Genomic DNA, 15,655 nt, shown 5'->3' with positions numbered 1-15,655 from the left:
TTACACATACAATAAAAAATTATTTTCTCATACATGAAGATTGCTTGCAACTAAACGATTAGTCTGCCTGAATGCCTGAATGCTTAATGACATCAAGCGGTACCGGCTACGGGTTGTGTTGCCAGCGATTACGTTCTTTCTCACAGTTTGATTTCCATTGAGCTTCATATGTGATTTCAAGTCCAGCGAGAGGGTATTCCTCAGACTCATGTGTATCCATGTTTACGTCTGTCGCATCAATATCCCAGACCCTTCAAGGTTTGGACGATGACGTCGGTACGGAGGCAGGGCGCTTCCAGTATCAGTTTACGGCAGATGCGGAGCCTGTGCAGACTTTTGAACTAACGGTGAGTGAGGTAAACGTATTTCTTTAGATGCTGCGGACAGATGCAATCGCCAAGCAGTCCATATGAAGAATACACATGTTATTTGCTTTCAAATTTGTTAGACAGAAATCGCCAGCGTACATTTGCCTGATCAATGCATCTCTGGTCGCGTTCTCGTGCGATCTTTTGCGTTCGATAATTACTAAATTGGCATATCTCGGGTCTTTCCAGGATACCAATGCCACCCAATTAATCAAGGTCCATGTTACCAGCAACTGGGGCTATCCCGAATACACGACACTCTACCGAGTGAGGGTGCACGGCAGGTATGTACCTATATCTGCTGCGCGCTCGTTGCCAGCGAAGTGCTAATTCTGCCTTCGACGGACTGACCGTAGTTCAGCGAGTGTGCAGTACGCCATATGTGGCTCTTAATTATGACGCGTATAGTTTCTCACTATATATACAAAATGAACAATGCCCTGCATCGTGTTAGCAATCGAGCTGTTGGCGATGGTGGCGCTATATCGATGGTTGATATTTTCACACTACATTAACCAGTACCCACTCTCTTACACGCAGCCCCGCGGAACTACCGGTGATCACGAACGAGACGCCTACTACTACAGAATGGCTATACAGCGCAGTCGGAAGCCTTACACAGCGATACTTAGGCCAAGGGCAGTAGACCGCGAGAACACGGACCAATACCGTAGTATCAAATAAGAGATCTCACACGCACACTGTGGACTTGTAGTGATTTGCGTAGCGCTCTTAAGCTCGGCGAGACCACAGAGAGCATACCATGACTTAATAATGTCGGACTTGCACGATCAGTCCGTATCAGTATCTTAAAATAAAAAATAAATGTGCTTGCATGACCACAGAGCACAGTCTCCAACTGGAGATAAACGATTCGCGATCAAAATGAGGCGTCCGTTTGGACGGCTTCTCGAAGAGGCTCATATATTTTTATTTTCGAAACGAGCGGACCTATTTTAAGTCTAGAAATGGGAATGAGACTCTGGTTTCGAACAGCTAGCAATTCTCCCGGATGAAAGATTTCATGTTACTGTGTCTGACTCAGACTGGACTCAGGCGTGTGCAGCGTGTGATATCTTCTACAGAGTAGATGACCTCTCTTCAGCTGATGCTTAGGTCTACCACCAAATGATACCGTCGAGCTGCGAATGCTAGACATATGTCTTTCCACTTCAGACAATCCGAGTTTGTGAGAGCAGCTCACCTGGAACTCGGGAGGGCAGAAGAACTTAAAACATTTTTTGAAATCGAATTCGTCTTTTTTCATATACGACAGTTGTATGTGCAGATTTGCCGATCTAGATTTGCCACGCCCAATTTGTAAACACGAATGAGTAAAATAGAGAGGGGTTCCGAAGATTTAGGGTTTAGGGTTTAATATACTTTGCTCTCTAGAGGACTGCTCAAATCGGAATTGTTTCAGCAATGTATGAGGTATGATAAAATCAGCGGAATCGAACACATGACCAACTAATATGCACACAATGGATGATTGTTTAATATCATAGACAATATCAGGAGTAATATTTTTACGTCACACTAACGACAATGATTCTGCAGGCCTGACCTCCACACACAGCACCCTGGGCATACCATTTTGGGGTGTACACGTTTGCATTGTGACTAGTTCTGTAGCTGTACCAAAAACAAGGAGATTAGCAGAGAAGGTTTAGGAATAATCGGTCGCCACACCAGACATCGAAAAGATTCAAGCATTGACCGGAGCATTACAGTCTAAAACTATCCGCTTTTGAGCAATAACACCGCGACAGATTGAACGATTAGGCACCCTTTGCTAGATAGTATCATTTCGTCGTACTGTGATACCTCGAAACCCTCAGTACAATCGATAAAATGTTTCAATAAATTGAAGGGAAGTCTGGCTTCCTTCAGAGCAGGATATTTCATAACCTGCGCGAGCTATGCGCTGGCTGTCTTCACGTCTAACAGGCATTAATTGCTGTGTCCGAATGTTGCTTCAATTGTCTACATCAGATCACTAGTTTGAGTATCATTTATCAAATAGTCTACATCAGATCACTAGTTTGAGTATCATTTGCCAAGAATTTGCGTGACTACTATTGCGCAAGGTTTACTGGCATCTTAATATAGTAATCTCGTTTAAACTTAAGTTTTCTTGTGCATGCGATCTTATCAGCTTTCGTTGCAAGCTTCGAGGTTATAAGTTGTACAGCTCCTTGAACTTCGGTTTAAGAGTGTATGTCTTTGTCTGTCCAGTCTCATTCTTTTTCGTGACCTGTGTGATGTTGGATAAAAGAAGTGTCAAGTTTAAATTCGCATATGCAATCCACCAAAACCTAAACAATAGCATTCACATATTTGTTTCAATTCTGCGGAGTGACAATAGAATAGAGGCAAGTAAATGATCGCGACTAGGCCAACGTTAACCACAAAGTTAAACGTAGTTCGTTGGCGATACTCCCAACACACCAACAGGGCCTGTAGTCGGCCACTGTACGCCCCAAGGTATACACATCACGAAAAACTCGTCGCAAGCATTGTGCTGAGACAGCAAACTTCAGATATCACGGTGCGAATACCAGCAAAGCTCGCCGCTGCCCGTAGTCGTGCATAGGCAGCTGAGCGTAACCGAGTAGTCTTTACATATCTGATATATCCGTTTTTGAACATCTACAATACCATTCCAAAAAACACGAGGGCAAGTTAAGCACGCGATATTAGTACCTTGTTCATAATGTCGATAAATCTTTGCTTCTCTGCCTTGTCCCTGCCGATTGTACCTAACAAGTGCAATGGTGAAATTGTGAGAACAATACGCAGTCATATCACATCTAAGACACAGTTCAGCTTCATAGTATTAATTAGAAATTAAACTCTGAATGGGCTCGTACACCTGTATATAGAGATAGACATCTGCGCGTGTAGCCACGATGGCACAGATACTCAATAAAGTGTGCTTGCAAACATTACACTTACGTTTAATCTTCTTGTCCTTCGCTAGGATATCTTTGATACTGGCGTTCTCCATGGACATAATCAGCTTGCATACTTCCTCCTCCGTGAAGGGGGAGATTGACTCTGGTTTTAGCTGCACAATGCGAGTAGAATCGGAAGTTATTGCTATAAAAAAAAAAGCGTATGTATGCAATATAGTGTCCAGCCCTATAGCAATGACATAACTATTATCTCACTGAATGACTATGAACCAATACATCGATCGATAGACTAGGCAATGCACAGTAATTATTTTTGGTGTTAACTATACAAGAGAAAGTGATCAGCGCGACGTGTATACTCATGATCGCAAGATCACGAGGGACTCTTCCAAATCAAGTCATACTGTACATTCATGCAGCAAACAACACAGGCGATACTTTCCTTTGCGTGTGCGTACGTGCTATATTAATACATATACGGATACTCACTCTTTTCATGGGAATATTCTTTGCTGAGTCATCTATTTCTTCTCTGGGTCGTTTCTGGGCCTTCGGGGCAGCCTCCTGAGTTAGAAATGGCCAAATATAAATCATACGACTTTTGGAACCAGTCTCTAAATGTACTGGACATCTCACAGTGGTCTCAACCTGACGAGTTGAAATAACCCAGCTACAGCGTAGTTTGAAACGGTAGAGTGTCTGCTGCTGAATACTGGCACATGCCACATTCAACCATGAATATTCAATGCTCGTGAATCATCATTGAAAACATTACCGAAATCTGAAAGGTGTAAAATTTCCAAAAATAAACACCTTAACCACACATGCACAACATAACAAACGCCAACAACAATTTTAGTTGGAACCAATATATGCACTATAAAATGCACCCATATATATATATATATACATATATACACACACACATATACGTATACATATATAGATATATACATACACATACACATACACATACACCCACACCCACCCACACACACACATATATATATATATATATACATATAATATATATATATATATATATATACACATACATACATACATACATACATACATACATACATACATACATACATACATACATGCATACATACATACATACATACATGGATACATACATACACATATATACACTATGCCCCACTGAATTTCGCAACCACACCCTTTTGACTCTCGGCGCGGCCGGTGCTTTCCTAACTTGGGGTTGAGGTTGGGTTTGAGGCGGGGGTTTGCTTGTGGTCGGTTTAATTACCACACCCAGCTCATCATCCTAAGGCACGCCATACGGGGGGGGGGGGGGTATTGTAAGTATATGGGGGGGCAGATATTATAAGTAATGCTTGCGCTGTTGGAGGTTTAGGGCGGCTATGTAATCCAACTGTCTTGCCTAGTGACAACCGTTAGGAATCGACTTTTATTGTTGATGTCTGCGATCTATCAAAACGCACTTTATGCGCTGGAAGGTATATAAATGTGTGATTGTTGGCGCAAAAGCTGTCTATAAAGCTGACCTGAACAACATGTGCTGCATATACCACGTAATGACTCAAATTGAGCGTCCCTTCTCATACCACCACCTTGTAAGCAGGCAGTGTGCTTTCTATCCACTACAACATCACACAACCACCACATCAACATGGGCAAGGTCCAGCAACGCAACCAAACCAAAACAAACACCAAAGTTTCCCACACCCACCGAATCATCCGCATTGTCATCTGCGTTGGTGGCAGGCAAGTCCGCGTCATCCACCCCGTCTTTAAGTTTCTTCCTCAGTTCTTTGCCCGTCTTTGTGAGCTCGTCCTCGGCGGGTTCGCCGTCTTCGTCGTCCGAGTCGCTCTCGGGCGGTGCTTCGTACTCTTCGGTTTCTTCGAGTGCCTAGCATTCATGAACGCAAGTTGGGCAATAAATATGCTGATGAGACCATTGTCTTGAATTCTCTCGGATTCTCTCGGGTCTCTCGGGAATTCTCTCGGGAGGATCCGGCGAGAACATAAGTCCACACATTGCGCAGGAGCAGGAATTATCGGCATTTCAATCTTAAAACTGAAGGGAGACGTGAGCTCGCAGCTTATTTGTGAAGAAAAATTAACATCACAATGAATTAGATCAGGAAAGGCAACCAAATCTATTTATCGCAAACAGATAGGATCAATTTGGAATTGTAAGTTGTTGTTGAATGTACCTCCTGTGTTACGGCTCCCGCTTCGTCGTCCGTGAATTCCGCCTCGTACTCCATATCTTCCCTCTCGACTTTACGCTTACCTGAAAATGTGAAGGACGATTAAAAACTGGCATGCCGCTACATACTGAAATCAGCAGCCTTCACAAGCACAAAAATCAGAACAGCAGCCTTCACACGCACGAAACAACGATCAGAAAGTGTTGACCAATGGATGCATGTCATTTCTGACCCAGCATATGCCCAGCACACAATGCCCTTTCACGCTCACTATAGAAGAGAAGACCCTCAACAGCGTATGTGCACATATCCTCACTCTAAATACTCGGCATACGTCTGAACCTGTCCCCGTGTAGGCCATGTGTACAACGTGTTTGCAACACGTGGCTGACAGCAGCACAAGGCAACTATACCGATGACACTCGAGTAACCTACCCGCGGCCTTCTTCGCCATCTTCTTATCATGCTTGGTCACAATATCTAGCGGGTCGTTGATGGCATCCTCCTCTTCCGAGTCACTCTGTGCACCGGTTTGCCCACTCATGGCCGTCGAGAGCGCGGCCTTCTGTTCTTCCTGTTTTTCTTCGCGAGCCTTCAGTCTAGTTTGCACCCACCGGTCACCACTTTTCTTTTTCTTCATCTGCGGGTGTACGGTTTGAGGATGTACGTAGATACCAATACGCAAACTTAGTATACGCACACCGTCGTCTGACAGTTTAAGATTTTAAAGGATGGCAGTCAGGTTGAAGTCACCAATCACTAATATACATTATATCCATCCACGGATGTAATGCATGTGCAGACCTTGATATATCGGTTTTACTTAGAAAATCTTCTTTTACTTCAACTACGAGTAGAACTTCAGTGTGATACACGGGAACAAGTATACACAAGCCTAGAAGCATAAGCACTTCTGTGTCTATAAAGAACTTGCAAAAGAAACGAACTTGATACGAGGGCACTTCCTCAGGCTTCCTGACAGAATGCAACTATAATAGTCATCGCGAGCTGCAAAAGGGTTTAACCATGAATACTTGCGACCGCTGTGTACATGTCTGAGATGTATGTATGTATATGCACTGACTACCGAAGGCGATTTTTCATTTCTGTTCCATCCTTAAATGTTATGTACAACTACGGCTGAGAATGGAGTATGCGTACTGTCTTGTCTGTTCCTGGAGGCAATATTCGTATTTACGGACTGACTCATTGAAGCTGTACTAAGGTACTAGGCGGCTCATCGTATGCAACATACACTTTTGCACCACAGTCACTGCACCAATTACATTGCAGCGCATTCTGTGGTGATGAGTTTTCCGATCGCCACTACAGGTTTCATACACAATATAGCCATAGGCAGAATCCTCTACATCTGGCACCAAGCAGACGATTGCAACAGTATACAACGAGACATGCGATCGACAATCCAGTGAGTCGGTAAGCATGTGAAGATATCTTTGCTTTAAAAAAAAAGGGTTTCAAAAAAAATTCATTCAAGAACACGTCTACCAGCTGTGTATCCACACAATAAATAGAACCCACCTCGGCTTCTACTTCCTCCAGTGACATCGTTTCGTACTTGACCTCCTGTGTGAACTTGTACCAGTTGTCCGTCGGAATGACCTCGAAATTGCCTTTGCCATCCTGAAAATATAGAGACATACAATTGCATCAGAGCCAAAAAACAAAGCAATCACGATGCACCAATGCGACGACGCGAGCAGTAGCATACTGTTTTGTGCCCACCAAGAGCAACACACGAGCAGGTCTGTGATTGTATGATTTTGGGGTTCATCCTACTTGTGCATTGCTCACATGCAGCACACGAGCAGGTCTGTGATTGTATGATTTTGGGGTTCATCCTACTTGTGCATTGCCCACATACAACACACCAGCAGGTCTGTGATTGTATGATTTTGGGGTTCATCCTACTTGTGCATTGCTCACATGCAACACACGAGCAGGTCTCTGATTGTATGATTTTGGGGTTCATCCTACTTGTGCAATACTCACATGTGGTACGCAATCGAACGTGCAACAGCTCGGAGGATGCGGTGCAAGGGGATCCGCCAACTACGTATTCGGCAATACAGTTGCCTATCAAACGATCCTGATCCGTAGAATGGCTGGAAGTTACACACATCAGTGCCTCGAAAGATACGGCAGCTAAAACAAACATGCTCAGGATCGCACTATTCCATCAGAGCAAAAGGGAACTTCTTGGCTCGTACGCCTAACACGCTACGCTATTGCTACTCTCAACACTTGCCAATATACGAAATACGTCAAGACTAGTCATAACTTACATTGACAAACAGCATATAGTGTTGTTCAAGTTTCTCGCGGTGTCCATTAAATCGTGTTGTTTCGCTCTTCTGCTCCAGATCCATTTCCCACAACATTTCGCGTTCGCCTCTCGGCCGCCATCGACGTTTGACCTTACCCACTTTATTGCTACTCTTGTATACACTCCCAGCTCCTGCACAATTGTACAGAGAATGAGAATCATACGACGACTTCGGAAGAACCCAACAACTGTAAGCCATACGACTTTGTGACTCGTGCGGAGATGTGACGTATACGTGGATACGAACTGCACAACAATGAGAATCACAATAGCCTGTGAATATATGTGATAACGTGATCACAAGTACATGTATTGCGGCCTGCGGGAGGGCAACGTCGGTTTTGCAGAAGGCACAAATATTAAGCAAACAGCCGTGGATACAATTTGGATGGAATGAATAGTAGCATCCATTGATGTATAGCCCCGGATCGTCTAGACCGTGGACCTGATGTGCACCTCAATCGAGTTTAAATTACGTGCGGGGTATGAATACAAATGGCTCCAGAATACGCACCCATCCACTCATGACAAACAATCTTCAACATTAACAAAATACGCCGAGAACAACATGGCTATTTGTATTTACGGGCTCAGGACTATACTTTGTATGTAAGAACAAATTGCTTAGCTACAACGCTGCTGCCGGGATACGTCTTTGCACGTGCGAACTATAAGTATACGCGGACAAGGCCGATTAAGTGACGAAATGAAACATAGATAGTATAATACACACCTTTCTCTGGGACGACTTCTACCTCGCGAACTCTCTTGACATAGTTGGGATCGACCACTCGCCTCATTTGCAAATCGCTGATCTATATAAACGATATGGCACAACGAAAGCGAAATATGCGAATGAGTGGGTGGACACGAACATTTGACGATGCGCCACTTAATCTTAATCTACTTTGCGTACTTGGCCCTTTTGTACTTGACCACAGTTTGTATAAGCACTTAGAGCAATACGTACAAACTACAATGCATTGCCTAGTTCTTTACGTGGCTTCACCCACGGAACGTCTGATAGAGGTGTTCACTCCGGTGAAGCATAAGAGTGTGTGAGGCACCCATGTCACTCGCCCAACAACAGCGGCATGCCAGTGATGAAGGCAAGGATATTATAATTGGAAAGCATAAAGCATATGTTAAATAGAATGGGATTATAGCACACGATCGTGGACGTAGTGGCAATGAGCACGGTTATGCCTATTTCACGTTCACGCAGCAGCTCAGAAGTCAGAACTTGCAAATGATTCGATCTGCAACATTCGCCATGCGTATCCGCAACGGATCTGTATAACAGCCTCAACAAATGGGCAAACGCATGCCACACCGCCACCCCAGATTTACACAACAATTCACCGCCAGCATAGAGTACATACATCATCGACAGGAATCTCTCTGCCTTGAAATTTAATAATATGCGTTGCATCCGTATCGTGCCCGATGCTGCCTCTGATGACATTATACTCTGTACACGGCCCCAAGTCTTCCTCTTCCTCTTCGTTGTTCAGCACACGAGCTTGCGAAGTCCCGTCAGGCTTTCTTCCTTCTCCCGGAGCGGATCGTACAAAATCAACTGCAGCTTCGTACAACAGTATTTCAAGAGAAACCTTCCATGCCTAGCGCTTGATACGTAAAACTTAATATCATATGCACACACACACATATATATATATATATATATACATATATATATATACATGTATATATATTTATGTACATATAAATATATATATATATAATAAACAAAATAACAGACACATAAACATACGACAGAAACAGACAGACACAGACACAGACACAGACACTGATATATTAATATATATTTATATATATATATATATAGAACTATCTACCGTTCAAGCAATACAATATCATATTTATGATATGTTATGTACGATAAAATTTCACTTTGTACAAAGACTTTATGTACACATTTTACATAGGTTGCATTCCAGTCACTCCACCCACTCACCTTTCTTGTTGGGATTGGGGGGTGGTTTGTAGTTGGGATTGAACGTTGTGTTTAGTAGTTTCGTGGGCACTTGCGTGTGTCGACTGGGCCGTCCAGGGCCACCGCCTCGACCACCCCTTCCACGTCCCACTTTCGGCGTAAACATGCTGTGATTGCGCGATTTGGATGTTTAGCGCCGTCTGATATGGACTTTATATATGTGCGTGTAAGAGTGTGTATATGTTCCTGCGCTAACCTGGGTATACTATCCTTACTTGCGTTGATAGTGTAGGAATTGCGTGTATTGTATATACTGTTGGGAGGCTTCTGGATGTGTAATTAGTTTGTATGTCAGGTGTGTATTGTGTGTGCAGCTGAGGTAGTCAAGTGTACTATACTGAGGTGCCGTGCGCTGGCCCACAATCACACAACAGCTGATATGTATACCTATAGCCTACTCCACTTGTTGGAAGTGGAATATGTGGTGACTGGTGCGACCCTTATCGATGGCGGTCTATTTGACTATGATTGATGCGGTTTATTTGAATCTATGCGACAGTATTTTATAAATACATATAATTTTTTTTTTACACACTTTTCTTTAAAAACACACAAAAAAAGTATTTTCTTTTTTAGTTTTTTTTATACAAAAATACACATTGTACTTTCTAAAATCGATTTGTTTTGAATCTTCTGGAAAACAGTTCGGTATGTTGAAAAAGTGATGACCACGAGCACAGGTTACCATATAAGTACACAGGAACACTCCCAAGTCCCAACAAGTGCTGAAAGTTAAAAAAAAAGCATTGTTGTAAAAGTGCAATCAACACAACTTAATTATATATTTAGTCCGAGGCTAAACCGAACTCTGTTTGAACACGGTCATCCCAGTCCCATTCTAGGAGTCTGACAAATTGCCAACAATCAACAATGATCAGCACATTGGCCAAGGGGGTAGTTTTCTCCGTCGCTACATTACATGTCTACATCCTCGCGCTCGAGATGTTTATGTGGGACCAGCCCCGAGCTATGAAGGCCTTTGGCGTTCGGAAAACGCCCGAGAACATCGAGTTCCAGCGGAAGACATACACTATGGCCAAAAACCAAGGGTTATACAATGGGTTTCTCGCCGCGGGTTTATACCGGGGGTTGTATCTAGGCGACACAGATACCGGCACTGACTACAAGTTCTTCTTCCTGTCGTGTGTGGCGGTGGCGGGGGTCTACGGCGCTGCGACCGTGTTCCCCAAGATACTTATGGTGCAAACTGTGCCGGCGCTTACTGGTATTGCCTTGCTGTATTTTTCTTTGTAGACTGATTGGGTACAGTTATTATTTTGTGCTTGTAAGTCTGTATGTATATATATATATATATATATAAGTTTATTCCTATATAAATATAAGCACCAGCAATCACTCACTGGAACGGCGTTCCGTTCCGGTCCGGAAGTATATGCCTAATTATGCGCATTTTTTACTGGACTCCGAGATATAAGTAGCTGTTATGCAAATTGTATCGGCAGTCACTGATAGTTGATTTTTCCTAGATATCACAGAATAAGAATACGCCATAAGGTCCGTGTATTTTCAGTATAGTGTCACTAAGCAGGAGTATGGTGTGACAGATTGAACGTCTTCGGAGCTGTCGACGTTGACCACGAGTTGTGTTTTGGAGTACGTTGCAATGATGACAGGGTGCATTTAATCGACTACTCTAATTGACTTTGTGAAGGTATCCGCATTTATTTGATGAATCTCTAAAGTGATATCGTCACAAAAAAAAAAAGAAAACTGCCTAAAATTACGTATGTATAGGAATGCGGTGGAAATAGGATGGGGACCTATACTATGGATCAACGGCAGGCGTTGTTAGTGCGGTGTGTGGCGGAAGACTGCAAAACATTCTTCATAAGAGAAAACGGAGCTTATAGAGAGTGTACAGTCTTCTCAACGGGGAGCTTCGGATGTTGTATCGCAATAGAAAACATATATATCGACTCAAAGGGAAGTTTCTTGCACACTTATCATAGAGTAGTTCATCCGCAGAATGAAATATACTGGCACCGTATATCCACAGACTTTGGCATAGCGATTGCAGAGCGAAGAATACAGTCGTATTACGTCCTGTGTGTACTCGAATTAAGTTCGAATCTATTTTAGTTCGGTGGCTCAACTGGCAATTTTTGAAGCAACGCTAGTAGGTACATCCTCCTCCTCGAGAAACGAACTATTGTGGACAGAAAGAAACGAATACCCGTATACCGCGCGATACAAATATAGTTGGATTCGGATCTAATCTAACTCGATTGCCCGGGTGGCAATTCCTGCATGCATAGACTAGTGAGTGCATCAACCGACTCGAGCGAAAGGCGATTGTGCCGTTGTCCACAGACACGCTCGTTTGTACTAATTTATTTCGGTTCGAATTTAAGTCGGCGTCTCAGGTGGTATTTCTTGCATGCATATGCTAGTGGGTACGTCATCCTCCTCCACAGAAGTACCGTGGCGCCATACATGCACGGACCTAGGCATGACGGTGGCGGGGACTGGCGGATACTCTGAGCGAATCCACTTAACCTTACCGTCCGCTTGAACAACCCTTTTTTTCCTGGGTCTCACAAAACTGTAAATTGGAAAGAACAATGTTTAGAAATGTACGAGAAAGTACAGAATAAAGAGGTACTCCTCAGTGTAGGAGTTCGATAAACAGTTGAAAAAAATACAATTGCAATGGACTATAGCAACGTTTAATTGATATAGTTCTTCGTACTTGCATTCCGTCTCCAATTGAACCCGACAATATTCTATGACTAACGGCAGGATATACAACTACAATAGCAACATAACGTGAGAGATACAAAATGGCGATGTCATATACCTGGGTTGTCGCGGTCCACATAGTATGTAGACGAGATTGCCGCAAGCACCACGATCATACGGACTCCTCTTATCGTACTTTCCGTTGATCTGTGGTTAACAGGTTCTTGATTTGAGTTTAAAATCTTTAAAGAATATAAAATGGAAGCTGAATACTCATCTCACGTTACATTGATGTATGTACACATGCTTCGTGCGAGTTTGAGACTGGAATATGAAAGTATGTGTACAATATATACCTGCATACATGCTTTATGTTGGAGACTGGAATATAAAAGTATATATAGTTTTTCCCCTCTATGGACATTATCTCCCGTACCAAAAGAGACATGCAAGTTGAATAGATTCGAAAAGACCAGCCTACCTGACAGAGTAAGATATTGCTTCAAAAGTGCAACAGGGTAAAAGGGTCTCCATAAACAGAAAGCGTGATGAAGCAGCCCACTTAAAGTAACGACTATACCGTCAAGCGCACTAGCACGGATATTTGCCAAATGACAGTGACAGCGAGTGCGCTGAGGGCAGTCACGAATTAGGCCATGCGCGAACCTTATACCCATATCCATATGAAAAATCATTCGATATCCATATGAAGAATCATTCGCACTTTGCGATTTCAATTGCGACCCCAAACAGAGATTTACTGTTCCGTTTTGGACATACCATTTCGTTCGTGGTCAAGCCTCGGTATAGGAGTGTGATGTGGAGACAAGCTAGCCCCCCTACTGGGATCATAAGGACAGCTATGTAGAAAATAATTGTCCATTCGGCCCAGTTCTCGCTGAAGAGATCATGCACGCCAGGTTCGCCGGCCGAGGAATATCTACAAGTTTGATCACAAACTAAAGGTTACTGTTTGAATAACATTTGCATGTATGTGTACATCATCTTCAAGAACGTGATTATCATATATACATGTGTAGACATGGACTGATCGATCTCTGATTGGAAAGAGTATCAGATGGTTGAAGCGAGAGAGCAGATAGATAACTGCATGTCCTAAAATAACACTATTAGGTTATTGGTGTTAAGCTATAGGGGCACCTTTAATCTGAAATATACCCTCACCACATTTCACAAATGACATAACTTCACACGTTCCGGTACGCGTTATCAAACTTGAAGAAGTGCTTCTGAAAATGTTCCGGATTTTCTAGGGACATTGTAAGTACCGCAGATCAAGCCTGCCCCAAGTACACAAGCGTCTAGTTCATTGTCTAGTTCAAACAGTAGTTATTCATTGCAACATATATACCCCATCTCAAGGGTTTCAAGATATGCTTACTTGTCGTTTATCTTCACCGCACACAGAGCAGCGATATAGAAAGCGTATACCACGGATAGAAAGAGCCATGTAACGAAGACCCCGTAGTTGCGTTTGGCTATGCAATTGCCCACCCAGGGGCAGTGGTGGTCAAAATTCTGGGCGCAAAGGATATGCGGCGAAGCAGATAAGTTGATCACCAAACAGAGGAAGCCTTGCGTGATACGAACATCCGGTGTGGGTAGGCAGTTCGAGCAACAACCGAAGCACAAATGGTGCCCGACAAAATCAACATGACGTGAACAGTGGGATACATGATGAGAGTGGCAGGGGCCATATCACTGGTGACTACAACAAGGCGAACATTCTATACGTGGGTTAGTTGGCATCTCAGGATATGTGACAATGTACAAAGACTCATGTATATAGGTAGAGATCTCGGATGGTGTGCATTAAACAAGCAACATTCAGCAAGTGCGGTTTACATAAATATCAGAGGGCCAGTGATATATACTTACCTCAACACAGTTGTCGCAAACTGAACAGTGTACTGCTCGAGGCGGCCGATAGAAATTGCAAGTATTACACCATTTGCACTGGACTGTCTGAGAGCCTATTTGCAGCGCTCGATATAGAGGGGCCATATCATCCGAATCATCCTCCCGTTCTATGAAACATAGTATTATTTTGCAAGGCGAACGGTGGGTTTATTTTAGATGAACCGCGCGTTGGGTAGCACCAAAACAACATTTTTTTTTTGGAAAAAACAAAATAATTTACTGTTCGAACGATGCTGAATGACAGCCCCACAAGATCATGGACGCACCAGGTTGCCCTGCAATGGCAATGCACCAATATGTACCAACGGTACTGTCCAGTGCGTTGTACTCAACGTAAACATAAATGAAATAACCAAAGTGTGGCGAATCTGTACATACACAAATATAGAAACTACAGCTGAGATCGGTACGTATCATACACGGATCTTATATATTGAACTCGAAGGAGACAGTTTTGCATTAAAATCACCGCCCGGATCAACCTTGCACCACACATCTTTCAATTTGACAGCACACATATAGACTCGTCGCGCATACGAAGAACGAATATGTGATGGTACCTCGAGGGATGTATCCCGGATCGGTCATGGATGCCTTAAACAGAGTTGCAAAGTCGTAGATTACCAGGACGGCCGCGATAACAGGAAAAGCAGGGCTCACACGATGCCACAGATAGGAGGCACTGTACAGACGTGTTGGCATCAAGGATCACTCGAATGTGACACAATATTTCCAAAATTCTACGAATGCCCGTCGCGTACTTGGCGGTTTTATCCATAGAGACATTGCTTGTAACGTGTATGTGAGTTTGGTTTGTAGTACACTGATACCTGCTGAGACGAGAAAATGCGCTTTCCCAACAAAAAAAATAAGTCGGTTAAAGAATATAAAGTGCATATATAGACTCGACATCTGGCAAGAAGTGTTCTGGTACTAGCCCGCTGGAAGAATTAAATCTGGATTGCTACCAACAGATTTGACAAGATCTTGTGAAATAGTCATTAAAAACAACAAGCAATTTAGAATCGCATCGCCGCGTGCAATATATTATATATATATATATATATATATATATATATGTAGATATACATACATGTACTTATATATATATATATATATATATATATAATATATATATATAGTTATTACTATATATATATATA

General features: G+C 42.9%; 4 protein-coding genes across 5 annotated transcripts in view; 2 read left to right on the top strand and 2 right to left on the bottom strand.

Moving 5' to 3' along the window:
* Positions 1-1,044, top strand: part of SARC_02236 (hypothetical protein) — a gene marked incomplete at its 5' end in the record, with an annotated part of 7,325 nt that extends 6,281 nt beyond the window's left edge. The window contains 3 exons of the mRNA XM_014304006.1: positions 249-347; positions 558-652; positions 909-1,044. Coding sequence (XP_014159481.1) covers positions 249-347; positions 558-652; positions 909-1,014 — 300 coding nt within the window. The 3' untranslated portion in view covers positions 1,015-1,044. The remainder of the gene's footprint in view (positions 1-248; positions 348-557; positions 653-908) is intronic.
* Positions 1,045-2,361: 1,317 nt separating this feature from the next.
* SARC_02235 lies at positions 2,362-10,121 on the bottom strand. Of its 2 annotated transcripts, XM_014304005.1 has the most exons (13): positions 9,813-10,121; positions 9,217-9,419; positions 8,568-8,649; positions 7,794-7,966; positions 7,030-7,131; positions 5,923-6,127; positions 5,491-5,570; positions 5,004-5,183; positions 4,470-4,577; positions 3,776-3,850; positions 3,327-3,438; positions 3,075-3,130; positions 2,362-2,625 (listed from the first exon to the last, which is right to left on the bottom strand). In XM_014304005.1, exons 1-13 carry the CDS (start codon positions 9,955-9,957, stop codon positions 2,548-2,550), a joined length of 1,599 nt encoding a protein of 532 aa, XP_014159480.1. In that variant the 5' UTR covers positions 9,958-10,121; the 3' UTR covers positions 2,362-2,547. The 2 variants fall into 2 exon arrangements, with proteins under 2 accessions (XP_014159480.1, XP_014159479.1); XM_014304004.1 differs by lacking the exon at positions 9,813-10,121 and having other exon boundaries at positions 9,217-9,458.
* A 461-nt stretch (positions 10,122-10,582) lies between these two features.
* On the top strand, positions 10,583-12,180 carry SARC_02234 (hypothetical protein). The gene has a single exon (XM_014304003.1). The coding sequence runs from the start codon at positions 10,722-10,724 to the stop codon at positions 11,103-11,105; it is 384 nt and encodes a 127-aa protein (XP_014159478.1). The 5' UTR covers positions 10,583-10,721; the 3' UTR covers positions 11,106-12,180.
* Positions 11,938-15,299, bottom strand: SARC_02233 (hypothetical protein). The gene is made up of 6 exons (XM_014304002.1): positions 15,053-15,299; positions 14,451-14,599; positions 13,954-14,090; positions 13,332-13,491; positions 12,670-12,758; positions 11,938-12,414 (listed from the first exon to the last, which is right to left on the bottom strand). Exons 1-6 carry the CDS (start codon positions 15,192-15,194, stop codon positions 12,219-12,221), a joined length of 873 nt encoding a protein of 290 aa, XP_014159477.1. The 5' UTR covers positions 15,195-15,299; the 3' UTR covers positions 11,938-12,218.
* Between the last annotated feature and the right edge of the window lie 356 nt (positions 15,300-15,655).

The sequence above is a fragment of the Sphaeroforma arctica genome (assembly GCF_001186125.1).
Source record: "Sphaeroforma arctica JP610 unplaced genomic scaffold supercont1.98, whole genome shotgun sequence".
In the NCBI taxonomy this organism is placed as follows: Eukaryota; class Ichthyosporea; order Ichthyophonida; genus Sphaeroforma; species Sphaeroforma arctica.
This window is presented reverse-complemented; position numbering and strand designations above follow the sequence as displayed.